The sequence below is a fragment of the Biomphalaria glabrata genome, chromosome 3 (assembly GCF_947242115.1).
Source record: "Biomphalaria glabrata chromosome 3, xgBioGlab47.1, whole genome shotgun sequence".
NCBI lineage: Eukaryota > Metazoa > Mollusca > Gastropoda > Planorbidae > Biomphalaria > Biomphalaria glabrata.
The window spans coordinates 42,962,422-42,990,183 of record NC_074713.1 but is presented as its reverse complement, the minus strand read 5'-3'; the positions used below and the strand labels follow the sequence as shown (position 1 = coordinate 42,990,183).

Genomic DNA, 27,762 nt, shown 5'->3' with positions numbered 1-27,762 from the left:
AAAAATTATTATTTTTAGCTTTTCACACCATGAAGTTTGTATCACTTGCTTTAAGTATGTCCACAACCACTGCAGATATAAAACATTATACTGTGCGTGCTACTGCTATTTGGAGGGAGAGGAGAGAAACACTAATAGATATGGGACATCACACAAATCAAGAACATTTTGGGAGAAGGGGGGTGCTTTGGGGCAGTAGTCAAATTAAGATAAACTGGTAAGTATGATAAGTCATGAGATTTTGAACAGTATCTAACATACTATATATGGCATTAAACACAGCTAAATGAGCATTTGACAATTCAAAGATCACTGAAGGTTTTTCCTCTGGCTCATAGAGAACATTCAAAGGTCACTGAAGGTTTTTCCTCTGGCTCAAAGAGAATGTTCTTAAGATCACTGAAGGTTTTTCCTCTGGCTCATAGAGAACATTCAAAGGTCACTGAAGGTTTTTCCTCTGGCTCAAAGAGAACATTCAAAGATCACTGAAGATTTTTCCTCTGGCTCAAAGAGAACATTCTCTTCTGTAGTGCAGCCTGTCTCTTTCTTTCAATCTCATCTGGTGAACACTGGGTAGGGGGAGATGACTTGGGCTGCTGACTACTCTGGGATTCTCTCATGGCCTCAGCTGAAACAGGTAAACTGATATGACTCAACTGTTAGGATTCAACCCCTTGTGATAAAGGGCATGTCATTAAAAAAAAATACTAATAAGATAAATTTAGCTTTCACTCTTAAAAATCAAATATTTAACAATGATGATGATGAGTATATTGATTCAATGGCATAACATAGGATCTCCTAAAGAAAGCATAATGCAACAATCATTCAAAACAATTTGGATAGTAGTTTACAGGACATTTTCGCAACAGCATTTTGGCAAATAGATGTTTTCACACTAAAAATATAGACTGATAATGTACCAGTAAATTAAAATTAAATAGTCTTTCAAAAAATTAATACATGTTTTTGTTGTGTACGAGTATATGTTACATTTATGTGTATTTTTATGTGTAAACTTTTTCCTTTAAGATTTTGAATTATAGTTTGTTGTGCCTATATATGGTCATTTCATGTCAAAATTATGAGGATTTTAATATAATTCATTAAGAATATATTAAGAGGATTTTCATTTTGTGTTTATGTGTGTGTTTTTGTTTCTGTTCATTTTCTCTAATTAGTCTTTTTTTAATACCAGTAGATTGTCATTGCTTTGCTAATATTTTTTAATAGAATTTTACAAGCAAAACTTTAATAAAACAATTGTAAAAAAAAATCTATAGAATTTTTTTTTTCACAAAAACTACTAAAGTAATACAAATAATCAGACAAAACAGAATGAGATTGGAGACATGTACAAATTATTTATAAGACAATAAAAGGAAAGTTTCCACAATAACTTGTGATTATTTAAAGATGGTTGGTCCCATCTTTCTAACCTGTCAATATAAAGGACGAACAGGTGTAGGTCAAGACCTAAGCTGAAATGTGATACCAACCAGCTGGCTTGGAAGTATAGAAGGGAGTACTATTGTACTCTACCTGAGGATAGCTTCATTCATTGTGCATTCATCTTGTTTCAGATATGATTCTCACTTATTAAAGTTAGCACTATTCATAAAATATTTAAAACATTTTTTTTTAAAGTAAAAACTATTATTTTTGTTCTTCTTAAATATTCATGTTTTATTTTTTTCATATCAAAAATGTTTATTACAAAATGTTGAGTGTTTTCTAAAACCTTGACATGACAGCTCAGAGTTTGCTAAACCTTCACTTTGAAAACCAAGTGTAATGGCAGAGTCTAATGTAAAATACAGCTGTACACATTTCTAACTTAGTGTGTGATATGGAAATTGTATGCATCTAATAGCAAATATTGTGCATGATACTTGTAGCAGGATATGAGTCATCATGGCCAAAGTCTCTGATTTGGTTTTAGCAGATGGAATTTTCATCATGATTAAGAAACTGCTTTAAAGCTGACCTCAACATTTGAGGATAAGTAAAAATTCCATTCAATACCCATACATGTCTTAAGAAATTGATAACAAGCTAACTTCAAGTCTCAAAAGGATAACACACCCTAGAGAGAGAATATTTAATGACTCAAAAACTTGGATGGCTAAAAGTTAAGACTGAACTAACTCTGTGTCACTTACATTCAACTTGGTCCAGTAAGGGTAAAATCTGAGACTCATAAAGAGCTTCATCATTCAAGAAACTGTCATTGAAAACATTTTCAATGAAGGAATCTGTGGATAGAAATAACATTGAAAATATGTGAAACACAGAAGCCTAGTGTTTATATAACATATTAAAAGTTTTTACATTACTAAATTCATTTTATCAGAAACACATACAATATTTGATTCCTAAAATTATTTGCCTAATTTTTTTTTTTTTTTTTTTTTGATAAATTTATATTTAAAACAAGAATAATTATTTCACTACCATTTTTATGAAAATTTTTATATTTACAAGTTAAAGAATTTATAACTTCAGTCAATTCACTTTATTTTTGTTTTGAACTAATTGACAATTCTCTGATTCTGTCATTTCTAAGATAAGAAGATATGAAAATTTGCAGTGCATATAGAAGTCATGGTAATAACATTTTTGTTTTTATTTAAGAAGATCATGTTTTTAACCTACAGATAAAAAAGGGAAACATTAAAGTATAAAGTAAGATAAAGAAATGGTAAACATAATGTAGTGAATGTTGATCCAACTAACCAGACAATACTTGACTTTTAGCAGATGTGTCTGACTGCTCTGGACCATCAGCTCCTTTGTTAGCATGATCACCTTTGACTGGAGTTGAGGTGTGATGACTAGACTTTTGTATAAACTTTGGTGGAGGGGCTTGTCCATAAAACTGTTTGGGGGATTTCTGTAATGCTGGAGGTACGAGTGCTTGCACAGGATTAGAAGAGACTCTCTGCACTCTTTGGTTAGGGTTCACTGAAGAACGAGTGTGAACAGGTTTTGATAAGCTGGAGTTTGTCACAGAGTGTAGTCTATTGCTTAAATTGGAACCTGTCAAACGGTTCAGATTTGGATTGGAGTTCACTGATTTGTTATCACATTGGTTCACACTTTTGAACTGGAATGTGGTTTTATTCTCAGGCTTGGGCAGTGACACCATCATTGAGCTTGGTTTCACAGGATTGTAATCTTGGCTGTCCAGAATTTCATCTGGCTCTAGCAATTGTTGAATCACATCCTCAGGTAGATTATCCTCTTCCAGAGAGAATGTGCGAATTTCAGTGGGGGTCAGAGTCTTAGTTTGGCCAGTCATTTTGACAGACTGTTTGCTGGAAAAGAGGTTTACCTTGGGGACATTCAGCTTAACTGTATTGTTTGTTAAACTTGGTGCATAATTGCTAGATAATGGTTTTTGAACTGAAGACTGACTAGAGTGAGAGTAGTCGAAGCTCAAGGTTTTTCTGAGTGGGGTTACATGGCTTTTGTCTGTCTGATTGTTCGCAGATGCATTGGGGGCATCAATATGGAAGCTGTTATATTTTTTTAAAGCAACCTTAGAGTTACTCTGGGAAGATTTCCCACTCAGAGTGTTTGATGGGGTAGTATTTCTTGTCCAAGTGTTACTGCTAACCACAGTGGAAGATGTGTTAGTTTTATTGCAACTCTTCACTGGAGCATTGCTCAACTGTATTTTATTACTATGTGTGTAATGTGACTGTATGGGTTTGTGTGATTGAGGTGTAGAAGAAGTACAGTGTAATTTTTTTGGTTTGTATGTGTTATCCACACAGCTAGCAAGACAAGATGATGGAATGACGGAGGTATCATGGGATGATAACGTCAAGTCAGCTGCATTGCTATCACTGATGGATGAGCTCAGTCTTTTGTCTACACCAGGAGAGGTTGTAACAAACTTTTCAGGATTATAAGTGGCTTCCATCAACAATGAGTTGTCTTTAAACAGATCTTCATCAGACCAGTAGTTGACGTCTAAATCCCCAAGCTCCTGGTTGCCAGTTTCTGCAAGATTGTCATCAACTGGCTGGTCAGATGTGGATAAGATCTGTGTGGAGCTAAACAAAATATTTCATTTTTAGAAGCACAGTAAAAAAAACTCTGGATTAATTCAACCATATACTCTTTATTTAAATGTATGAAATAATAATATCTAAACATTACCTGGCATTGTTAGAGTCAATAACTGAAACAAAACAAAACAAATTTTAAATCTTCTTTTGAAATGAAATATAAATTGAAAGAAGTAAACAATGTTCAATTGTAACAACAATTCCAGGACAATGGACAAAAAAAGTCAATCCTAAAACAAAATAAAGAAACTATTTACCTGATCCTTGTCTTTTGGTTAAGTCCTGCAAGAAACTGACCATCATTTCCTGGAAACCATGTTGATTCTTTTTTAAAGCCCTTGATAAAGAGTAAAAATTTTTTTTAATGTATCCCAATTTTTAATTATTATCATCATCTTTCTTCTTTTGCATTCCTCATGGAACATAGGGCCTCACAAAAAACACACCACTCTCCATGGTCTCTCGTTAGTTTTTTAATGGCCTCCCAGCTCTTTCCTCTCCTCTCCGTATCTTTAATATTTTTATTTTATTTAAATTCTGGTAGAGTTAAACTTTGGTATCCAGTCATCTTTTAAGTGTTTTAGCTAAGAGGATAGACTTAAGCCTAATTGTCATATAATAATAGACCTAAGGCTTAAGTTTGCTACTTTGTTCTCCTAAATACTTGGAGTATTTGTATTTATAGATAGAGAGAAAGATAAATATATTTTTTTTAAATAGTGATGAAGTGTTAAATCACTGAAGACATTCAGATTCACTGACACAATAGTCAGGATTTAGCTCTATCTCAAAACCTCCAAAGTCGCACACAAGTTTAATTTTATTCATATCTTTCTATCCACTTAGTCAGTACAGTAGAACACAGTATATACACTCAGCTAGTCTATATAGCTAGACCCTTCACTACACCAGCTGTTTCTGTTGACCAAACTTCTATTTAACTAATCTATTGCACTGATTAAAAGTGAAAATGTCAAAAAATGTGTTTATATGATTACAAAAATGAAGCTTTCAACTCTGCCATTGTTGCCTGAATTGAAACTAAAGACAAGCAAAGTGACCTAGGTTTTAGCGCCAAGAGACCAGAAAATCCTTTTAAAAAACAAAATAGTTTCTTTACAAAACAAACTAAAAAAAAAAAACAGACTGACCTCTGTTTAGCTCTGTTGACTTTACTTTTCTCTGGTTTTAAAAAACTTGGATGTTGCAGCATCACTCCTACATAGTTGAAGGACTCCTTCTGGGGTTTCATATGCTGCAGATCAAGTGAAGGCCAATGGGTAGTGTTAGTCTAATAAATTTTTTAATTAAAACAGTCAACAAACTAAAGAATGTACTTAATGGTTTCACTTACTGCATCGCTGAAATTTGCAAGGGCCATTTTTACACTTTCTGCACTGAAGTGACCTCTCCCTGTTAACAAAACAGTGTGAGATTTAAAAAAAAAAATTGTTCACTCATTAACTTTTTATTTCAAATTTTATAATAGAAAGTGAACTTTTGCTACTTAACTTATTACTTTCATAAAGTGAACTTTTGCCAATAACATTATAGTTGTAACACTAGCAAAGTAAACTGTTTCAATTAATGTTATGATTGTTACTTTAATAAAGTGACCTATTGCAAATACAGTTAAAACTTAAAAGAAAAAAAGGGAACTGTTACAATAAACGTTATAGTTAAAAGTTAAAAAAAAAAACTTTTTCAACACATGTCAACACTTAAATAAAGTGAACTCTTTCAACCCGATGCTAGATTGATAAATTTCAAACATTATTAACACTACATGCATCGATGGTATTCAGTTTATCAACAAAGTTGCTTACTTTTCTTCACTTTTTTAACAATTTCTGGAGACCCATAGTCCCAGCGTACATCACACATGGGGTCACCATCCTGAGATTCAGACATGATTGGATCTTGACTAAACCTTAGGGTCAGGTCTTCATCTGAAAATGTTGTGACATATTAAAAGTACATGTTTTCACTGAAGTATAAAAGTGCTTGTCCCTTTACTGAATTCTATTGTTTATAAATAAGTCCATATTTTCAGCTAATAACAGACCTAACTTCTCAAACATTTAGAACTTTTTATTCTTTTGTATTGTACTAACATTTTAAAATCTCATATTTTTAGTGCATTGAGTGAGCAAAACACAAGTTATAAATATTCAGATTAACCATTATTCAAAGTTGTTATTTTTGGTATCATATTTGAAATAAATATTATAATTTCTAGCACACAGTTATGTTTCTTTCAAAATGACTAGAAATATTAAACTCATATTCCAGGGAGTCTCATATTTTATAAGTTTCCAAAAAAAAAGTGTGAGGAGTGGGGCCTAAAGATATTTGTAAGTCCCATAAATGGTTGAAACTATGATCGTATCTAATTGCATTTTCTCTTTATATTGTTGTAACCCTGTTCCTTCCTGACTAACCATTTTTTCCACCTGCAAAGTATGGTAATTTTTTTATGCTGTTGGGCGTAAATGACCTTAACTAGTGTGTAAATCTGTTAGAGTTGTGAGTTTGGTTTTTTTTATTGAGGATTGTTTTCTATTGTGTTAGTGAATCGGAATATATAAATTTGATTTGGAGATTGTGACATTATTTCTTTTTATCTGGGATATTGTTTGATCATAGTCAGATTGTGATTCTGCAATCAGAGAAATACCAGCGATCCTGAGAATCGGTGAGTTATTTTCTTTAGTTAAATCCCATGTCCTAACAATATATTAAAGTAGACACAATTAAGATACCGTATTTTAAAAAATACCTAAATACTTTTGTTTTTTTATATATATATTATATTTTCAACCCTGGGACACAGACCAAACTATTTTTACTTTTCCCAAAAATGCATTTTTATAGTAAGACCTATTTGGTTAATTCAAAGTCTTTAACCATTAAGTTCACCTAAGCCCAGTAATAATAATTTGACAGTAGTTTAGTAAAGAAGTCTGGGTAAGTCTGATAGTAGTGATAGTATTTAGTTTAAGTCATTAAGTCAAACAAAACTCTGAAAAACCAAAAAGTGCATGATCAGTATAATAATTTTATTACCCACAGAGATTCTTGATTCATCACCTTTACAAGAGTCTTCATTACTACTGTTTCCATCACAGGGCTCATCAGCAGTCAAACAGCTAACATTTTTTGCTGGCAAATCAATTGTATTAGAAAGCACTTCTAAACTATTTTTGTCTCTTAAATTGGCCTTTACAAGAGGGGTGCTCTTTTCAAATTCTTCATGTAAGTTTTTTTGTTTGCTATTTTTCATGAGTTTCAATCCATTATCTTTGGTTGTTCGACTAGATCTAGGTCTGGATTTTGTTTTGGTTGTTGTAATATTACTGTTTTTATCCAAAACATTGTCATTTGCATTAGTCTTATTTCTTAGATCTACATTATTTGGTTGCTTGAACATTATCTAGTAGTTTAGTCTATATATATTAGAATATAGTCATAGATGTTTATTATATATCTCAGAGTCTAGATCTAAATAAAGTTTATTTGTTGAAAGATCATTACATTAGTCACTAAATTAGTGATTAGAGATGACCTTAAGTGGCTTAAGTCTAAACTTTTATTATAAATTAATATTTAAATTCTCTAAACTACATCTGTGACTGTAGAACTAGAGTTAGTACTACTATGTATATTCTATATAGTCTTACTTGTCTTCTATTACTAATTAAAAATTACTAGATTCTAGATTAGTGGACAGATCTAGAAATCTAGACTAATCTAGTAATTAGAAAGACTACTTAACTCTTACTCTAACTCTACGTCTCTATCTACTATTCAGACAATCACTATAATTAGTATAATAGTATAATCATAATAATGTCTATAATATTATATTGACTTTTGTTAATTCAAGTTAATTGTTTATTCAAGTTTATTGTTACATTATTGTACTACATCTATTTACTTAAATTTACTACACTCAGCACTGTGTGTACTATCATAAATAATCATATTTTATCATACTTTATGATTATATATGATTATCTGAGTATCTCTACTAGTCTAGTCTTAGCTCTAACTCTAGTCAACTACTAGATCTAGATCTAATCAATCTAATCTCTATCCTATCATTTAGAATCTAGTGACCTAGTCATAGCCTAGTCTAGAGTCCCACTAGAAAATAGAGATCTAGATTCTAAAAGTAAATTATCATAGAGTGATGATAGACTAAACATTCAGATTAAGTTTAGAGCTGAACTAACAAGAAAATGATATAGATCTATGAAGTTTTATTAAATGTAATAACTAGATCTATCTAGATCTAGATCTGTTAATAGCAATGCCTAGCAGTCTAGCAATGGTTAGTCAATGTTTATTTTGCCATGGTTGAGACACACCGGAAGTTATTTAATGATGGCTTTTCCAAAAGTCAGAATTGATTTTTAAGGAAGAAAATGTAAACAAAAAAAAAAGCAGGCTAGATGATAGATCTATTTAGAAATATCATATCATAGTTAGAGTAATCTAGATTAAATCTAGATTTCTAGGTATTGTATTCTAATCTAGATTTAATCTAGTCTAGTAGTAGAATCTTCAATCTTATCTAGATTGACCAAGTCTGCTAGATCTAGCCATTCTAGGTCTAGAGTCTAGTTGTCTCTCTCAGTTACTGAGTTAGTACTACTCACTCAACTCACTGTCTTTATTAGACAGTCTAAGGCAGTCTAGGGCCTAGGGTATACCGTACCGTATACCCTGTCAGCGCCTGTCTAGTCTACATTATTTTATTGTTACGTTTTTACTTATTAGTTTAGACTTAGTTATTATTCTTTATTGTAATTAGATTAACTTAATATTATATTAGATTTTATTAGATTATCATTATAGATCTATAACTTATTGAAGAATGAAGTTATTGACTTATTTTTTCATTGTGATTGTTATTTTAAAATTGTCTATGGGCCAGTATGGGTCATTTTAATCATTTGATTTATCATTATTATCATGATTTTTGGAATGATTACCAATTAATTATCATAATTATTATGGTAACTAGATCTATACTTAGATCTAGTAAAGTAGTAATCTAGATCTATATAATAATAAATAATAGGTCTAGAGTCTAGATTTATCAGTACAGTCTACAGTAGTCTGAGTCTCAGTAGTCATGGGGTTTTAATATGATATTCCAATGCAAAACAAGTCCTCTTATCATAGTCCGTCTTATCTGTTATTTTTAACAATCTTTTCTAAATCCTATTATTAGTATTACAATTATTTATTTGACTTATAACAGGTTATATCTATTTTTCTAACCACTTGGTGACTTAGATTGTCTTTTAGATCAATCCTGATCTAGATCTAGTTGAGGTAAGGTCTGTATTTTATAAGATAAGATAGTCCTGTACACTAGCCATGTGAGTTCAAGACAATCAAGTTACAAATAAAAATCTATTCTAAACTACTAACTAGAGTATATCTACTCTACTTATCTCTAGATCTCTAATCTAGTTCATCTATAGTCTATCTATAGTATAGATAGACTTTGACTTGAGTCTAGGCCTAGGCTCAGATGTGACTAGACTAGATCTAGAATCTAGATCTATACTTAGAAAGATCTGAATCTAGATCTAGTCAATCTAGATACTAAGACTAAGTCATCAGAGTTTAAGATATTAGTTATATAGAATATAATCTAAATCTAGTACAACAGTATGAGAAGAATTTTTATAGAGTTATAGATCTAAACTTGTTATACTGTTACTAGATTTACTGTATATTTACTATATAACTAATATAAGTATATTATAGACTATATATATAGTATTATTATAAACCTGGTGGTGACACAGATGGGGGTAGTGCTCTGTGTGTTTTTAGACTACGTTAATTGCCCCAGGCCAGCCCTAGACAAATGGTCGACCGCGATGAGTGACAGTACACACATGTGATCGACCAGTGGTCAAGCAAAGTTCCATCCGATTCTAGAAGGCCTGTAGGGACCCTATATAAGAGCGAGTGTGTTAGAGTCAAGAGTTTGAGTTTTTGGCACATCTGCACAATTTAGGCCATGTTGTGCCCGTAATCCCTCAAGGGTTACTCTCCCTTCATACCACAAGAGCTAAATTTTATATAGTTAAGCCATTAAAATCAAGGTCCATTCACAGTCACAACAGTAAAGGTAGTAAAAATTTAATAATTTAATAAAAATCTTTTGTAGATTTATATATTCACGATTTCACAAATCAAACCATCGCAGATAACCACACCTCCCGGACAAAGCCCAGTACCTTCCCAGGATCGACACTGTCAAACAGTGTTTTTAAGTTGTACGGTCTAAAAAATTTCCCCCTAGTATCCTGGTATCTGGGGCAATCAATGAGGATATGTTCCACGATGAGACAAGAGTCACAGTACTCACAAATTGGGGGCTCCTCTCTCTTCAGCACAAAGGAGTGCATGATGCAGGTTTGGCCAATCCTAAGTCTGGACATGGTCATGCTTCCATGCCTTGGCCGCCACCTGACATCCGCCACAATCTGTCTGAATTTGTTGTGGGTCTCAGCCTCCCACCGATCCTGCCACTCTGGATAGGTGGCAGAGGCAATACTCTGTCTCAGGTCTGAGCAGGGAATTTGGGTTCCTGACACCGCTTGATTAAGGGCTCTTTTTGTTTCTCTGTCTGCCATTTTGTTTCCCTCTATGCCCACATGGGAGGGGATCCAGATGAAGGTGACATCCCTATGGTCAGTTATTATTTGGTCCAACAGCGTTAGAGTCAAGACACTTCACGTTACCTCGCAGTGTGACCAGTACAAGGTGAAGTCAGAACCAGCACAGTGTGTGAAGTCAGTCTGGAGCAGAAGCAAGGTTTTTGGACAGTCAGTTTAATGTTGTTGCCAACTGTACAGTATTGTGTGAAGTATTTGAAATTAAACTGTTACTGTTACTTTGTAGCCCAGAGTTGTAAGGTTCTTTAAGTTCGTTGTGTCATGTGGTGCAGTTTGCAGAGAGCCTGGATAGTGGAGAACGTTACAACTGGCGTCAAGAAGTGGGATCTGATCTACTATGGCTCGTCTGAAACTGCTGTATGAACTGGAATTGAAAAAACTGAGGCAAGAACTCCGTGATCAAGGGCTGAAGGCAATCGGAAATAAGGAAACTTTGCAAGCACGTCTCCAAGAAGAACTAACTGAAGAAGGTCAAAATCAGACAACTATCTGTTCTAGTTAGAACCCGACGTAGTAGAGATAATTATCACCTTTAAACAACAGATGTTGGCTGAATTTTAGAATGTGATCAATGGTGACTTGCAGAAAGAGACAGGTGAAGAAACAAGAGAAGAGGCCAATAGTTCAACCAACACTTTTGCTACAGATGTACCTGATGTAAGTACTTCAGTCGGCCAAATAGATTACGACAACATTGGTGGACCCCTGCTAGCAGAAAGTCATCCACAAGGTCTGAACCAGAAAGTCATCCACAAGGTCTGAACCAGAAAGTCATCCACAAGGTCTGAACCAGAAAGTCATCCACAAGGTCTGAACCCAACAGACGAGTGGTCTGCTGCTGAGACTAAAGGGCGAAGCCCAGATGATGGTCAAGAAAGTTAACTGAAACCTAATGCTGAGTCACAGTGAATGTGATCAACCAGTGGTCAAGCGACGTTCCATCCGATTCTAGAAGGCCTGTAGGGACCCTATATTAGAGTGAGTGTGTTAGGGTAACACTTCACATTACTTTGCAATGTGACCAGTATAAGGTGAAGTCAGAACCAGCACGGTGTGTGATTCAGTCCAGAGCAGAAGCAAGGTTTTTGAACAGTCAGTGTAATGTTGTTGCCAACTGTACAGTATTTGTATGATGTATTTGAAATTAAACTGTTACTGTTACTTTGAAGCCCAGAGTTGTAAGGTTCTTTAATTTCATTGTGTCGTGTGGTGCAGTTAGCAGAGAGCCTGGATAGCCAGAGACGTAACAGTATATATATATAAATATATATATATATATATATAGTCAGTATAGTTACTGTTAAAAAAAGTGAATAGAATCTATTTATCTTTTTAATTTAATTTATACTATCTATAGCAATGGTTAATTCAAAATCTTTCTCCTTTCTAGATCTAACAACAAACAAGACAATGCATAACCAGAGATATGAATATGAGAATAAATGTTAAATAGTTCTAGATCTATCTAGATTCTAGATATCATTTCTCAGCCTCAAAAACTGTACTGTCTGTACACTGTGCAGGAATATATTGATAACTGAATAATTTGACGGATGTTTCTAATGGATTCAGAGATATATGACTGTAAATATTAATCTAGATCTAACTGCAAATAGATCTGATTCTTGCTTCAAGCTCCAACACCAAGCTTGTGGACAGTTTTACAATCTAGATTAGTGTTTGATACTATTCTTTTAGATTATATAAGCATTTAACTTTAGAAGTAAACAACTGGGATTGTTTACATTTACAAATATAATGGAAGAACCTTTTTATGGAGTTGAATTGCTTCTGTTCCGACGATTTCAGCAACAGCCTTCTTTATGGTATGAATGGCTAGATCACATTCAAAAGAAAATACTTTCTCAATCAGCTAATGAATTGGAAGCTACTTGTGCAAATTTCAATACTTTATTCAGTAAAGATGATTCATCTTTCCCAAGTGAATTGTTGGATATTATACGTGTAAGTTTTTGTACCTGAGTGTTAAATAGTGAAACTGTTAGAATTATTCTTTAGCCTATTTTTTTAATAACTTATTGGCACTATCAATGTGATTTATAATTATTTTCTTATCAGTCAGGTTAGCTAGCATCAACTGTTATGAAATAAAAAATTAGTTGTGAAATACTTTCATAGTTTCAGACGGTCCAATTTTTAAAATTAATATTATCTTTTGCTGCCATGTAGAATGTTTGACTTAACTGTGTTTTAACTTTTTTTTTTTTATCTAGTGTAAGCCTGTTCCTAAATATAAATATTAATGCACTGATCTGGTTGACTGAACCAGCCAATAAAACCGATAATATAATTGAGTTAGAAGTTCTAGACCAGGGGTTCTCAACCTGTGGGTCACGACCCCTTAGGGGTCAAGACCCCTTAGGGGTCAAATAACGGTTTTCCAGGGGTCGCCTTAGACCATTGAAAATTTGGATTTTAATACTGCATATGCTACGTCATGCTTTATTTTTTTTTTTAAATAGTCCCATAAGTTTGCAACACAAAAGTGGTGAATAAGAAAATAAGTATAAGTTTCCCTTTCAGACCTTGCGGTCTATCTGGCAGATGATGTAAAGTTCCTCTATTTCTGTGGCGCATGATTAACAAGGGTGTCATGTGGCCAGCACAAGGAAAACTGCCTTTACTTTCCCCAACTAATGTCAGGTAACCATTAGAGCTGGGTGGATTCAGAGGCACCCAAAGATACCCAAATTAAAAATACTAGTCTTCACCGGGTTTTGAACCTGGGACCTCGGTTCAGAAGCCAAGCGCTTTACCGCTCTGCCACCATGTCTCTGACTAAGAAATAGAATAGTAGATAAATGTCACAAAGATGCAATTTTTTTTTATTTATAATTTAATCATAGTGAGAAATATTTATTTCAAGACTACAATGATAATTGTGTTCGTGATTAAACCAAAATATTGGCAATGCATAGTAAATATTTACATAAAGTGAACTGTTTTAGAACATTATGAAAAGTACAGTTACTTAGGCTTCTGATTGTTACAGTTGGATTACCTCATAGTGGAGAGTCGTAAATGGGGATCCCCGACCTAAAAAGATTGACAACCGCTATTCTAGACTAACATGAGTGGAAAATCTATAATTTATTCAATAATATTTGTATGTATTTGTAAAATATAAATGTAAAAATAGGCATTATGGTTGAGTGAAAAAACAAATGCTTTACTGCCTAAATAGTCTGGGTTTAATTCATGTTTTAAACCTGTACATACCTCTCTTCATTTTTTAACTTTCCTTGAATGCCTCAATAAAATTCACCTTATACAGACCCTACTACCACGACAATCCCAACTTAACCAACACTCTGCATGGCAATGGGAAACAGCTGAACAAAAATGACATGCTACTTTTCCTTGGCATGGGCTGCAAAAGAGCCTACAGCTCAGCAACAAAAATCTGGCTAGAAGGAAAAGTAGTTATCTGCTCTTTAAGTGCTTACATTTCTTTTTGATTTATGTTTTAAAATAGTGTTCAATTTTCCAGGATATGATTCACAAACGTCATAAACATTTAATTGAGTTTGTCAAAGAAGAAATTGACAGGGAGCATCGCAGAAAAATTCCTAAATATGGAGGTAAATATGATGTTCTTAGTTTGGTGTCTAGATAGTGTTCATTTTCCATTACATATGGATAAAGCAAAAAACCTTTGTAATTGCTCCTTTAAGGTTAGCTATTATCTCTTTTAGGCTTTAAAATATAAAGGTTATCAATAACCCTTACATTTTTTAACTATATATATATTGTACAATGGAAAAAATACTTAATGACTTAATATTCATATTGTCAGTTTGGCTTGTAGTAACTTGCAATTTTAAACTTGGATAGAGTTTGTATTAGGCTTTTTTTTTTTATTGTATTATATTTTTTTATTACAGCACTTATATATTAAATCTGTCTGTCTGGTACAAATCTTGTGCACATTATTTTTCCCACTTCCTATTTCGGATCAAGTTTAAATGTGCACATTTATTTTTTGTCTATAGCAATACAAGAATCAGTTTTTAAAAACCCAATTAGTTGATTAATTAGTGCTAATTAATTTTTAAATAGAAAAGATAAATCTTAAAGTATTGAGAGATATTGCAGTAATTTTGTGTTTCTTTCTCTTAAAGAAGGATTGTTTTGTTTTTTTGAAGTATTTTTTTTTTAAATATATTTTGGGGATATTTTGCTTATTTTAATTTCATGATCTACCATTATTCTAATTCACTCACTAAAATTAAAAAGTTTCTGGGCTCAGTTTAAAATAATTGACCCACTTGAACTAGCCATTCGATGTGACTCATTGTGCTGTACTAGTAAACTGACTAAACTAATGAAATTCACTGTTCTGCATATCTGACTATAACTGCATCTCTGTAATATTAGTCTATGTACTCTATTTCACAGAACTTATCTCTCTCCTTCGCTCATTCTAGGATACTTTATGATTGTATGAAAGTAAATTTTAAAATTGTTATCCTCCTATATATGTGACTCTAACATAAGAATACTGAAATGTAAATATTGGAGACACTACTTTCTTATGAGCTTGTGTCATAATTTACAACAAATTCTGTCAGGACATCACTCACCACACTCCAAAATATGTTCAACTATATTCTTAATTGGAGGACTGAGTTTTGTGACAACTGGGTATCACTGTTTCCTTTTTACATTTATCGCAGTTCAAAATGTGATTATTTTTATTTAAACTGGACTGAGTTTTGTGACAACTGGGTATCACTGTTTTTACATTTATCGCAGTTCAAAATGTGATTATTTTTATTTAAACTGGACTAAGTGATTTGACCACTGTGTATCATTGTCTTCTTTTTACATTCGTCATAATTCAAACTATGTTTACCCATAAACTGAACAGATCAGTCAGGTTAGCTAGCATCAACTGTTATGAAATAAAAAATTAGTTGTGAAATACTTTCATAGTTTCAGACGGTCCAATTTTTAAAATTAATATTATCTTTTGCTGCCATGTAGAATGTTTGACTTAACTGTGTTTTAACTTTTTTTTTTTTATCTAGTGTAAGCCTGTTCCTAAATATAAATATTAATGCACTGATCTGGTTGACTGAACCAGCCAATAAAACCGATAATATAATTGAGTTAGAAGTTCTAGACCAGGGGTTCTCAACCTGTGGGTCACGACCCCTTAGGGGTCAAGACCCCTTAGGGGTCAAATAACGGTTTTCCAGGGGTCGCCTTAGACCATTGAAAATTTGGATTTTAATACTGCATATGCTACGTCATGCTTTATTTTTTTTTTTAAATAGTCCCATAAGTTTGCAACACAAAAGTGGTGAATAAGAAAATAAGTATAAGTTTCCCTTTCAGACCTTGCGGTCTATCTGGCAGATGATGTAAAGTTCCTCTATTTCTGTGGCGCATGATTAACAAGGGTGTCATGTGGCCAGCACAAGGAAAACTGCCTTTACTTTCCCCAACTAATGTCAGGTAACCATTAGAGCTGGGTGGATTCAGAGGCACCCAAAGATACCCAAATTAAAAATACTAGTCTTCACCGGGTTTTGAACCTGGGACCTCGGTTCAGAAGCCAAGCGCTTTACCGCTCTGCCACCATGATCTACCATTATTCTAATTCACTCACTAAAATTAAAAAGTTTCTGGGCTCAGTTTAAAATAATTGACCCACTTGAACTAGCCATTCGATGTGACTCATTGTGCTGTACTAGTAAACTGACTAAACTAATGAAATTCACTGTTCTGCATATCTGACTATAACTGCATCTCTGTAATATTAGTCTATGTACTCTATTTCACAGAACTTATCTCTCTCCTTCGCTCATTCTAGGATACTTTATGATTGTATGAAAGTAAATTTTAAAATTGTTATCCTCCTATATATGTGACTCTAACATAAGAATACTGAAATGTAAATATTGGAGACACTACTTTCTTATGAGCTTGTGTCATAATTTACAACAAATTCTGTCAGGACATCACTCACCACACTCCAAAATATGTTCAACTATATTCTTAATTGGAGGACTGAGTTTTGTGACAACTGGGTATCACTGTTTCCTTTTTACATTTATCGCAGTTCAAAATGTGATTATTTTTATTTAAACTGGACTGAGTTTTGTGACAACTGGGTATCACTGTTTTTACATTTATCGCAGTTCAAAATGTGATTATTTTTATTTAAACTGGACTAAGTGATTTGACCACTGTGTATCATTGTCTTCTTTTTACATTCGTCATAATTCAAACTATGTTTACCCATAAACTGAACAGAGTGATTTGACTAATGAATATTGTTGTCTCCTTTTTGTCTTTGTTTTTTAACTGAGGGCTTCCTCAGAACAGAAAGATATTTTGACTGCTGGATGTGCTCATTATTATCTTTAATAATTTATACTCCACAAATGATTTTGCTTTAATTCCAGAGACTCTGATGATGCGCTATTTAAATTTGCACAACTTCACTGAACTCAGTCTAGACAGTATGTTTAAGTATGGGGATGATACACGCCTACCCAGAGAAGTAAACTCTTTTTTTTTTAAATTCAAGATTTTAAACAATGTTGTTTTTTTCACCCTGATACATTTTACAAGACAATGGATTAATTCAAGCTCATTTTGTTGACCCACTCTAACAGTGGTTTGAATTGAGAACATCACTTTCTAAGAACATAACACAAGACAAACATCTATTAGCTATAGACACCATCAAGAGAAGTCAGACTGGTTTAATTTATATTACTTTCTACTTTCAGATATTCCGTTGTCCCAATGTTAAGTATTTGAGCCTTAAGTTCAACAGTTTAGAGTATTTACCATGTGATGTAGGACGGATGTCTAAACTGGAATATTTAGCTTTAACCAACAACAAGCTGTCTGTCTGGTCTCTGCCCTACTCGCTCACATTTCTCACTCAGCTACGTACTTTGTATCTAGGTAAGTAGTAGGCAAGTAGCCCAGTGTTTTAAGGTTGAGATTGCCCATTTAGACTTTCATGTTTGTAGAAAACTTGCATTTAGAATTCACCCATTGCTTAAGACCAAGCACAAATTTGACTTGGGTTCTTGTGTTGCTGGTGCAATGACAAGTCATCTTTACTTTCCTTGGATGGGCCAGGTATTTGTTGATGGGCCAGGTATTCGTTGAGAGTTGGGGGCATTCTGTCCAACAATCCATATATAAAGTGTAATGATTTTTCTTCAGAAATGAATGTGATTACATCCTCATCCAAACCATTCTGTAGGATGGTAGGGGATGACAGCGTTCAAGATGACAGTCCAGAGTGCATACCACAGGACCAAGTAGCCATGTATTTTTCTTAAATTTTAGTTGAAGGATCCAACATAGAGTAAAAATATCAATCTGTATCAGAAATTGAACACAAGTCTAGGGTTTTGTATCTTATATACAACAGACGTTACTTCAAAAAAGAAGATTATTACGTCCTTGGCATTTCATGTGTCAATCTAGTCATGCATGTTAATTTGGTTTTCCTGGCTGATTCACCCAACCCATTCCATTCTCTAATGGCACTAGGGAAGAAGGAGCACTTGTACAAATTTGTTATAGTGTATGGAATAAGAACTGTGCCTCTATCTTTGTGTCTTTATTTTTCTATGGTTAAGTGTTTTATGTATTATAGCTACTGACTTGTAAACTACAAGACTTATCCTGTCTGCCTCTGCATTGAATAAACTTTTCATATTGGATACAATTTTTAAAATACATTTTCTTAAAGTTTCTATCATTAATATTAGGAAGCTAAGTTTGTCATTGTATAATGTTAGTAATATTTGGTTTTTTTTTGTGTTGTTTTTTTTAATCTTATAGATTAAAAGGATACATATAAACAAAAAAGTTTGTTTGGGTTTTTTTTTAAAGGGAGGTAATAGTTTACTTGATTTTGTTGACTGATTTTTATTTTGAAAACAATGACCCACACACTTGTTATTCTTCTGCACCTGATGTCAAGTTTGGGAGTCAATTAGAGATGGATGGATTTCATACTACTTTGACACCTAAGCCTAGAAGACTTAAGACTTATAACTTGGTCAGTAATTCAATTTCTAACATTCTTTTTGTACCGTTTCTCTCTAGATAACAATTTACTTGATGCACTTCCTGGGTTCTTGCCTTACATGTCAACACTAGAGACAGTCCATCGTCATGGTAACCACAACTACTTCAAGTCAACCTTCATGTGGTACCATACAGATGTTAATCTGCGTATCATACCTGTAACATGTGAGGCTCAGGTAAGTGAACTTGCATAGTTTAACTGTGCAAGCATTAGTATAACCACACTTTTAATAAATGTAACTCCAAAGTTATTTTTTAATGTATATTTTTTGTTTAAAGGTTGGTTATTATATACAGTTGTCATCCAGGGACAGGTGTGAAAAAATTGGATTGAATCAGTTTCCAATTATTATCTATGTTTACATAATTTTCTCTCTATATATTTTATTAATGGAATACGTAGCTATAACATTTGGTAGATTGTTAGACCTCAAAAGAATAACCAATTTTTTCCTTATTAATTATCTTTAAGAATAACAAATTTGTTCCTTATTAAATATCTTTAAGAATAACAAATTTGTTCCTTATTAATTATCTTTAGAGCACCTATCATGCATACAAATACATGAATCTCTCAGCTACCCATTTTCTTTTCAGCCCTATGGACAGTATGAGAGTTTGCAGTTTTGGGCTGCAAAGGCTATCATAGGTTCTAAACATAATTTTTTTGAAGACCCAACAATAGTTCCTGTTCTGAAAGATTACATAGCAGACATCTACAGGCTCTTTAATATCTGTCATCACTGTAATAAAGCTTGCTTCACTAACTCTAATGGTAGGTTCAGATGTTTGCATGTGAGTTTAAGATATTTAAAAGGCATTTGTGTTTTAAATATTTTATAGGGTTAATCCTCAGAGCCAAACTACTTTTTGACCCTGTGTCAAAGACAGGTCTTTCAAAAGTTGAATTTTATTGTCATAAATTTTTTTTTTTTACTTTTTCTCTCGCTTCAAAATTATTGTTCACTTTCTGAAGGAAGTATTTGCTTTGTCTTATTGAAAGTGCATTTGAAAATAAGCACAATGGAAACCTTGAGCTAATCAGAAAAATCAAATTAAAGAACAAAATAAATAATGATTTAAGTAACTTGCTTCAAATGCAACTTACTATGTAAAAACATTTTGAAAAAATCTGGATGTTTAACAAAAGGAAACTATGTAAGGTAAACTTTTAAACAATTATAAACATTTTGGGAGGGGAAAAAAATGAGTTTTTTTAAAGCTTCAATCATATTGAAAAGGCTGTTTCAAATCAATGATGGGAGCATTGTTCAGGAGAAAAAGAGTTAAACAAATATCAGGTAATTGTTAATTTAAGTAAATATTTGTATGGCTTTTTTTTCTTAAAGTTGATCTATTGACCATTTTAAAACTCATTAGGTTTCAAGGTGATTACCTTTAAAAATCCATACCTTGGCAATACATGTGTGCCTTTCCAACACTGGGCGTGTTCCCGGGAGTGTGCTAAAGCTGTGGAGATCCCAGCAAGGCTGGAGCAGATATCTGCAGCTAGGGAGCTGGACCTTCGTTACGAGATCTACATCAGAGACTGCATCAGAAAGTTTTCCACCTGTCACCACTCCTACAGCATGTTGTCCTGTGCATCAGTGAGGAGGTCGGATTGTGAGCACTCATGCAGGAAGGAGGAGGACCTAATAGACAGTCATCTGAAGCCTGCCTGTCAAAGTAGCTTGATGAGAGGGCGTAAGTCTTGTAAAAAACACAAGCACCATGGGTCATCTGTAAAATCAAAATGCGGATGTGAGATTTCTTGATTGCCTTTCGAATTTAATGTTGTTCAGGGTACCAGGACAAGGCATAATAGAATTGCTTGTCTTTAAAAAGAATTGACCTTACTTGAATATTTAAATATTTTTTTCCAACCCAAAATGTTTACAAAACTAATGACTATCTAATGTGATATGTTAATCTCTTGAAATATTTGGCTTCCAAAACTTGAAATCTCTAAACAAATGTTTAAACCGAAGGGATATTTCTCATCATAACCTTAATTTAATTATTTTTTTTGATATGTAAATATTGTTTTCAGTTTATAATAGTGTTAATGTTATTGCTTGGAAAATAAACTTTATAAAAATGCCAAAAAAAAAAAAAAAGTCATGTGAATAAAAACTTAATAAATTAATATTTAAACAATTACTCATACTTTTTGTTCAGCATGTGATAGTTGATGATGAGAGCTGCTGTTTTTATCCAGGGCAGATGTAGATCTGACACTGAATTTCTGTGCTTATGTGATTAATAGTGCCTAAATGGTGCACAGTACAGTGTACCTTCTATCTAGTTCTGGTTTTGATAGTTGGTACAGGCACATTCTTTTCAATCGTGTTTTCTTCTCTACTTCCCCATGTCTGCTACAAGACTCTGGGTTTTTCTGTCTTTTGTTTGCTGCAGTCTTCTAGACAGTACAGTCAATATTGAAAATAATTTTTTAGTATATTTTTATCATGTAATCTGGCAAACCTGCCAGCATTTTCTATATCTAAATTAACCTAAGATTTTAAACCCTAATGCTTTTGAGGCTCTGTTTTGACTAGTCACATGTTATTTGAATAATAGTTGATGTGTGAACCAATACTATACTTCTCTGTGCAGATTCCTTGCTGTCTAAAAGTCACTTTTGTTGTATTCATTTGAAGTTCCATGAAATAGTGAGGGCATTGTTTCATTTGTTTGTGTTGTTGATTACATTCCCTGGTTTGTAGTCTCTTTTGTCAGCAATCTCAGTTCTCTAATGTGTTGTCCTATTTTTTGGCTTCAATTTAATTGTGTTTGAATTCTTCTAAAATTGATTGAATATCTTTGATCTCACTTTCTTAGGTCATGATGACATTACAGCTTCATCATTGCGCTCCCATGCCTGCAATCCACTGCCATGTTGTCAGCTTATAATTAAAAAACTAAGTATCTTAATTTCATTAAGTCCTATGTTTGAAATCCTACAGTTCATGTTTGCATCTATTCGACTGTAGTTTTATGCTGACATCTAAAGCTTTGCATTAATGGTTTATATTTTATAGTCACATCCACATGCTTGTATTTACACATTTTGTGGTCTTATGTTTGTTTTTGATTTGGTGGTCTCTCATTTATTTCAAACTAGGCTGCCCAATATTTTCCTTTAGATAAAAGATCTCTCAAATTTTGAAGAAACAAGTCAAGCAACTCTATAAATAATAAACTTATTAGGAAAGGAAAAAAAACAGGGGGGGGGGGGTAAATGAAGAAGAAAGATAAACATTCTGTATCTTGCAATGTTATTATCTTTCATTTGAAGGAATGTCTGTAATTTATAAGATAAGATATTAGTGCACTCTTTATTCCTCTGAAACAGAACAGGACCTCATTTTGAACTCTTAAGTTACAATGTCTATTTTTATGTACTTAAGTTCATTATGAAGGAGGGATTGGTTGAGTGATACGGCCCCTGACTTTCAAACAGAGATCTCAATGTTGGATCCCAGTGAATACTGGGATTTGATTGTGTTGGCCACATGACAATCTGGAGAACAACTGAACATAGAAACAGATGCCTTTTACATCATCTGTCCATTGGACCACTGGGTATCAAAGACAAACCTTTAACTCCTTAAGACTTTTATAATTTTTCCATTGTGTTCTTTATTGTATTGTCTTTTTTTTTGTGTACAACATTTTTGAGGTCTTTTCTATTTGAATATTTCTGACAAATTTCTCATTAAACTTATTTATAATCAGCCTTCCTGAAAACCAAACCATGTATTAATGGCATGAACAGAGTTGGATATTCGCTTTTATTAAAAATGTGCCATTTGAAATCTTGCTTTTTCTCCTAATCAGTCTTGACTGAAATTCAAAATGTTTTTGTTTTTTTTGTCTATTCTCAAATAAAAAATCCTTGATGTTGTTCAACATACCCACAATTGAGTCTTTCAGTTGAAAAAGTTCACTGAAACAAAGCTGTCAAACTTGCTCCACTTTGTATTGATCAAAGTGTGTTTGGGCCTTGGTTCATTGAGAATATATTTGTTAGACCACCTCAAGTGATATTAAATTGTAGGCATTGATTTTGTATTTTGAATATGTGTTGAAGTTTAATATTGATGCTAATGAACTTAATATTCACTTTTAACTTGTGATAATGTTTGTGTCTATGTATTTATTATATGACTTGTTCTTCAAAGACTTTATCTTTGTCATTTAGTTCTATTTGTACACATTTAATCAAAGGATCTTTCACCATTCAAAGCAATATAAATACATCACTTTGACCTGATGCAGCTTGTAGTTTTGTTCATGTGTGCATGAAACTTACCTTATATTTAACTGTAAACTCATAATTTCACTCATAAATTTGAAGCATCAATAGACATTTTCTTTCACTGGGTGGCTGTGTGCATCTCTTACCTTGTTCACACTACCTGCTAGCACTGACCTTAAAATATATTTTAAATTAAGATTTTGATTGCCAAAAAGTTTGTTCCTTGTTATGCCAAAATATATTTTTGTGTGTGACAAAATGTCTCAAATGAGTTTCACTTTTTATTTATCTTTTTGTATGCATGCATTATGTTCAGCCTTATTTATAGACTTAAATCAAGTATTTTAAAAAGTGACTAATTAGTCCAAGAAGCAAAACAAATAAGGGCTAAATTTTTCAGGACTATGTAAATTAGTTTTATTTACAATTTTGTTTTGAAAAGTAAGTTGACTTTACTTTATTCTTAACTATTTATTAGTAGCTTATGCTCAATACATTGTTCAAGAAAGTACCGGTACAATGCATTGTTTCAATAAATATGTTATAGACTTTCTCTAATTAGGTTTTTTGTTTAAGTACAACTGAAAAAAAAAATGGAGGTAGAATTGAAATTATTCACAATGTAGCATGATCCCTTTTTTATTCTCTAGAAAGCTCCACACCTCCTCCTCAGGGCTATTCAACATTTGTTGGTGAGTTCTCCTCATTTGCATGGAATCACTATTCAGTTTCCAGGTGTATTTAGTGTCTAAGTGGACCTAGTATTGCACTGGGCATCTTTTGTCTCTGTTCACTTTTGTTTTAAATCACTATGGCTAATTACATTCAATTTATTTTGTTCATGCCTATTACAGTTGTATGTTTTATTTATATCATTCAGTTCAAAAATAATCTTTTTTTTGTGTGTGCATTTTTTGGTATAAACTATGTTTTGTGCTGCTCATTTGATTTCACTGACATTATAGCACACAGTCACAGGTTTTGTTGCAAGTCAATGTACTATTTAAGTTCTATTTGCCATTATAATATTATATTGTTTCAAAGTTTTAACTTGCTTTATGAATACAAATTATTATATAAGATTACATACTGTAACTGGTGATTTTCAAAAGAAGTATAATTTCAGTATATTTTGGGGAATGATTTAGGTATTAAATTTTATAATATATGATTGGCTCCAGATTTTGATTTCATTTTGGAAATTAAGTATCAATATATTTGTGGTTCATGGTCGTTGACTTGTAGCACCGAACTGCTGGATGACAACTAAACCGCTGTAGGCATATTATATCTTAACTTTAAAAACTTGAATAATTTCTTAGTAAGCAATACTAAATATAACTTTTATTACAATATAAACAAATCAACTTGAAATGAACTAACTGTAGTAGTCTTTAGTAATACTATAAAATGGTATTTTGGACAAAATCTAACTCACTACAATAACACGTCTTTTCAGTCTGGCAATATGAAGTCGTTTGTCCTCCCTAAGACAGCTGATATATTTGAATTATAATAGTTTTGACATGAAGCTTATAATTGTTTAGCTTTGGGCAACACAGTTTTTAGCGATTTAAATGATTTATTCAGAATGTATTCAGTTGGATTAGAAAACTGCTCCAATGAAAGTAGTATAGTTTAATTTTTGCTTCCTGCTATATTATTTGGATCATGATAACAAGATCAATAGTGGGGGCTAGATCTAGATGCATGGATAGTCTATGATCCTTTATGAAAAGCCTAGAAATGCTCCCTGGAGAAGAAATTAGGGCATATCAATTTCTCGGAAGACAGGGAAACTTACCTTACTGCATAGCTTGCGAGAACTTTTTTTTTAATGACCTACTGGAACTGATATAGGCCCCTAATCAATAATAATGATTTGTATTCGCTTGAAAGAAATATACATTACACAAATGACCTACTGGAACTGATATAGGCCCCTAATCAATAGTAATGATTTGTATTCGCTTGAAAGAAATATACATTACACAAATGAACTACTGGAACTGATATAGGCCCCTAATCAATAATAATTATTTGTATTCGCTTGAAAGAAATACACATTACACAGAACAATACATTCTAAGCACACAACATGAAAGCACATTTTCTGGAGCATTACCTTTTGGAAGTTGACTTCAGAACGTTGGATTTTATTCAATGGTTTCATTATTTTTGTAATAGCTAAGAGCACAAGAGTTCTTGTGTCTGTTTTTGAGAATACGGTAACTTGCAAAGGGAAACAAGTAAAGAACTTTATGGAGGCTCCCTAGATTTGATTTCTAGAATGTGTTGATTCGCATGGTTCATGCCAAACTTTGAGTGCCTACTGTTCTCCGTCTCGACAGGTCTAGGTAACCATTAAGTTCTTGACTTGTACGGTGAGATACGTGAATTACGCACAACAGCACCGGGTTTCCTGTCCAAGAGAAGTTTAGAACCTCTCAAGCCCTCATTCAAATGGAATTTGATAAAGATGCTGCTGATTTTTTTTGTTGAGATATATATATTACAGTCATTGTCGATTTTGTATGGCCTAAAAATCTTTCTGGACAGTCCAGTGTTCGAATCGTTTTCTAAATCTCAATGTCTAAATCTAAATAAATACCATGGTAAAGGGTCCAAAGTCTAAATAAGCAGGCCTTTTTCTTTTTTTAACATGTTAGAAAATAAAACCGTATAGTTCCGTTTTGTTTACGAAATGTTTTGTCTCTTTAAATGACAACGATTTAAGAATTTATTGCACATCTTGTAGTATTTTACTTTTTATGACGTCCGTGCAAGTCATTATAACAAATTAACATCTCACTTCAAGTAGATGGTTCTACTAACAGGAGCAAGACATTAAATGTTTTTTTTTTTGTAAAATCTTTTACAATTTTGTTATCTTCCTTCAGAGTTGAGGGTAATTTACTCCCTAGTCCAAACCTTCCGCTGGAACGGGGGAGGGCAGCGGCCTGGGTATGAACCTGGGATCATCGAGAAGTCTGAACGACCAGCCAGCAATTAAGTTTCTTCAACACCCAGCATTTAAAAACTGTCCTGAGCAAGACATTAAACTAATTCTACACCCAAAAGTAAAAAAACAAAACAAAAAAAAAAACGTCCCAACGAAAGAAAAAAGTGGAAAATAGTAGACTCTAGGTAGAATTGCGTGGGCGAAGACGCATTGAAATGTCTTCTTCAAAAGAACCTTTCAAACTAATGTTGTTGCTAACGTCTCTCTTAAAAATTAGTTAAAAAAAAAAAAAAGCATATTTGCTTGATAAATAATCAAATGCGGTTAATTTGACTAACGGTTAATCGGACCAGCCGTTTATTAGTATCGAATCCTAAAGTAACTAAACAAATTCTATTATTTACTGGTTCCATAATATACGTGTAATTATCAACGAAGTTTAGGATACTGGAATGACATGGTAACAGTTGAAAACAATCTGCTTAGGCCTATAACCGAGTTCGGTGAAGAGGTGTGGTTCCAGCCCTATGCGCCACCTGAAGTACGCAGGATTAAGAAAGTCAAGTCTGCCTATTAGGACCAAATTTTCTTTTAAATAGGACCACAGAGAGCGGATAATAACAAAAATATTTTTTAAAAGCCAAGTGTCGGAAGCGTGGAACATCAACAGATAGATATTACGAGTTTCCATGAAATTAAAGATTACTGTGATGCAGTTGTAGCTCGAAATGTCAAGGAATGCCAGCAAAAGATGATGGTGTGTTGGTTGTCTGGAAAATAGAAGCTTTGCGCCGTATTTCAAGCAGGAAGGAAACTAAGGTGTTCCAACTGCTGCGTTGGTGTAGTGTTTGTGATTCGTCAAGTCACACAGTATAAGCTCTTAATTAAAAGTTGACTGGTAGGGCCTTCTTGGGAAGAATTTTAAAAATTATGCTTCATTATACATTGCGTTGTAAATAGTTTCAATGAAAAAAAAAATTTGTTTGCAAATTTATTTTTCAACTGTAAGCAACGGTATTTTTAAACTTTCAGTGTCCGAGATTCTTCTCACAATTTACAGTCTGAAACAAAAATGTGCTTGGAAATTCCTTACGTCTGAGAAATACACATAGACATAAATAAATAGTTTTTAGTGTTTTCTTCATTATTATTTTTTTTTAATTTTTTTTTTTGGTGTCTTTCGTTGGGTACATTTCTTCTATGTCCTCCTCTAGGTGCGCAAGGATCTCGCAAAGCTAATCCATGTGATAAACTGTATGCATGGGGCCATGGGCACTTCCTTCAGTTGTAAAACGACTATATATCATCTCATGGAGAAATGAGAAGAATGCTTGGGCATTAGCTATATTATGGTTGGAGCGATGTCGCCCATACAATTAAAACGTTCACCCCTCTCGGCAAGAGACGATACAGTTGGGATCAGCGGCATCGTCAGGCTCTGCCAGGCCATAGCACTGTGTTTGTAGAGTGTTTTACATGTTTCGGGTGTTCCTTCGGAGTTAAAGATAATTTACACCCTAGTCCAAACCTCCCGCAGGACGACGGGGGATGGCAGCAGGCAGGATAGGAAACCTGGACCATCGAGACAACCGAACGACAGTCCAGCGCGCGCACGACCAGGCTGAAAACTGCAAAGGCTAAAGGTCGCCGGCTTCCAATTTTTCCTCGGGC

General features: G+C 33.3%; 2 protein-coding genes across 9 annotated transcripts; one reads left to right on the top strand and one right to left on the bottom strand.

The window, feature by feature from the left end:
• Positions 1-8,460, bottom strand: LOC106063732 (uncharacterized). 5 transcript variants are annotated; one of them, XM_013222182.2, is made up of 10 exons: positions 8,312-8,460; positions 7,143-7,432; positions 5,903-6,025; positions 5,431-5,489; positions 5,228-5,331; positions 4,334-4,413; positions 4,168-4,189; positions 2,737-4,061; positions 2,163-2,255; positions 1-628 (listed from the first exon to the last, which is right to left on the bottom strand). In XM_013222182.2, exons 2-10 carry the CDS (start codon positions 7,357-7,359, stop codon positions 483-485), a joined length of 2,169 nt encoding a protein of 722 aa, XP_013077636.2. In that variant the 5' UTR covers positions 7,360-7,432; positions 8,312-8,460; the 3' UTR covers positions 1-482. The 5 variants fall into 5 exon arrangements, with proteins under 5 accessions (XP_013077636.2, XP_055878161.1, XP_055878162.1 ...); XM_056022186.1 differs by having other exon boundaries at positions 7,143-7,522; positions 8,312-8,459; XM_056022187.1 differs by lacking the exon at positions 8,312-8,460 and adding an exon at positions 7,757-8,067 and having other exon boundaries at positions 7,143-7,522.
• A 28-nt stretch (positions 8,461-8,488) lies between these two features.
• Positions 8,489-23,977, top strand: LOC106063733 (uncharacterized). Of its 4 annotated transcripts, XM_056022189.1 has the most exons (9): positions 8,539-8,596; positions 9,381-9,419; positions 12,171-12,745; positions 14,292-14,382; positions 17,215-17,312; positions 17,545-17,725; positions 18,887-19,044; positions 19,466-19,643; positions 20,249-23,977. In XM_056022189.1, exons 3-9 carry the CDS (start codon positions 12,539-12,541, stop codon positions 20,641-20,643), a joined length of 1,308 nt encoding a protein of 435 aa, XP_055878164.1. In that variant the 5' UTR covers positions 8,539-8,596; positions 9,381-9,419; positions 12,171-12,538; the 3' UTR covers positions 20,644-23,977. The 4 variants fall into 4 exon arrangements, with proteins under 4 accessions (XP_055878165.1, XP_055878164.1, XP_055878166.1 ...); XM_056022190.1 differs by lacking the exon at positions 9,381-9,419 and having other exon boundaries at positions 8,489-8,596; XM_056022191.1 differs by lacking the exon at positions 8,539-8,596 and having other exon boundaries at positions 9,400-9,424.
• Positions 23,978-27,762: the final 3,785 nt, after the last annotated feature.

Excerpts from the sequence above, each read along its gene's own strand:
- LOC106063732 (XM_056022186.1), bottom strand. The coding sequence starts at position 7,506 with ATGTTCAAGCAACCAAATAATGTAGATCTAAGAAATAAGACTAATGCA. Across the intron at positions 4,190-4,333 it reads AACCAAAAGACAAGGATCAG|TTATTGACTCTAACAATGCC; the intron begins GTAAATAGTTTC and ends GTTTTGTTTCAG. Across the intron at positions 629-2,162 it reads CTTACTGGACCAAGTTGAAT|CTGAGGCCATGAGAGAATCC; the intron begins GTAAGTGACACA and ends TACCTGTTTCAG.
- LOC106063733 (XM_056022190.1), top strand. The coding sequence starts at position 12,539 with ATGGAAGAACCTTTTTATGGAGTTGAATTGCTTCTGTTCCGACGATTT. Across the intron at positions 12,746-14,291 it reads AATTGTTGGATATTATACGT|GATATGATTCACAAACGTCA; the intron begins GTAAGTTTTTGT and ends TCAATTTTCCAG. Across the intron at positions 14,383-17,214 it reads AAAAATTCCTAAATATGGAG|AGACTCTGATGATGCGCTAT; the intron begins GTAAATATGATG and ends CTTTAATTCCAG.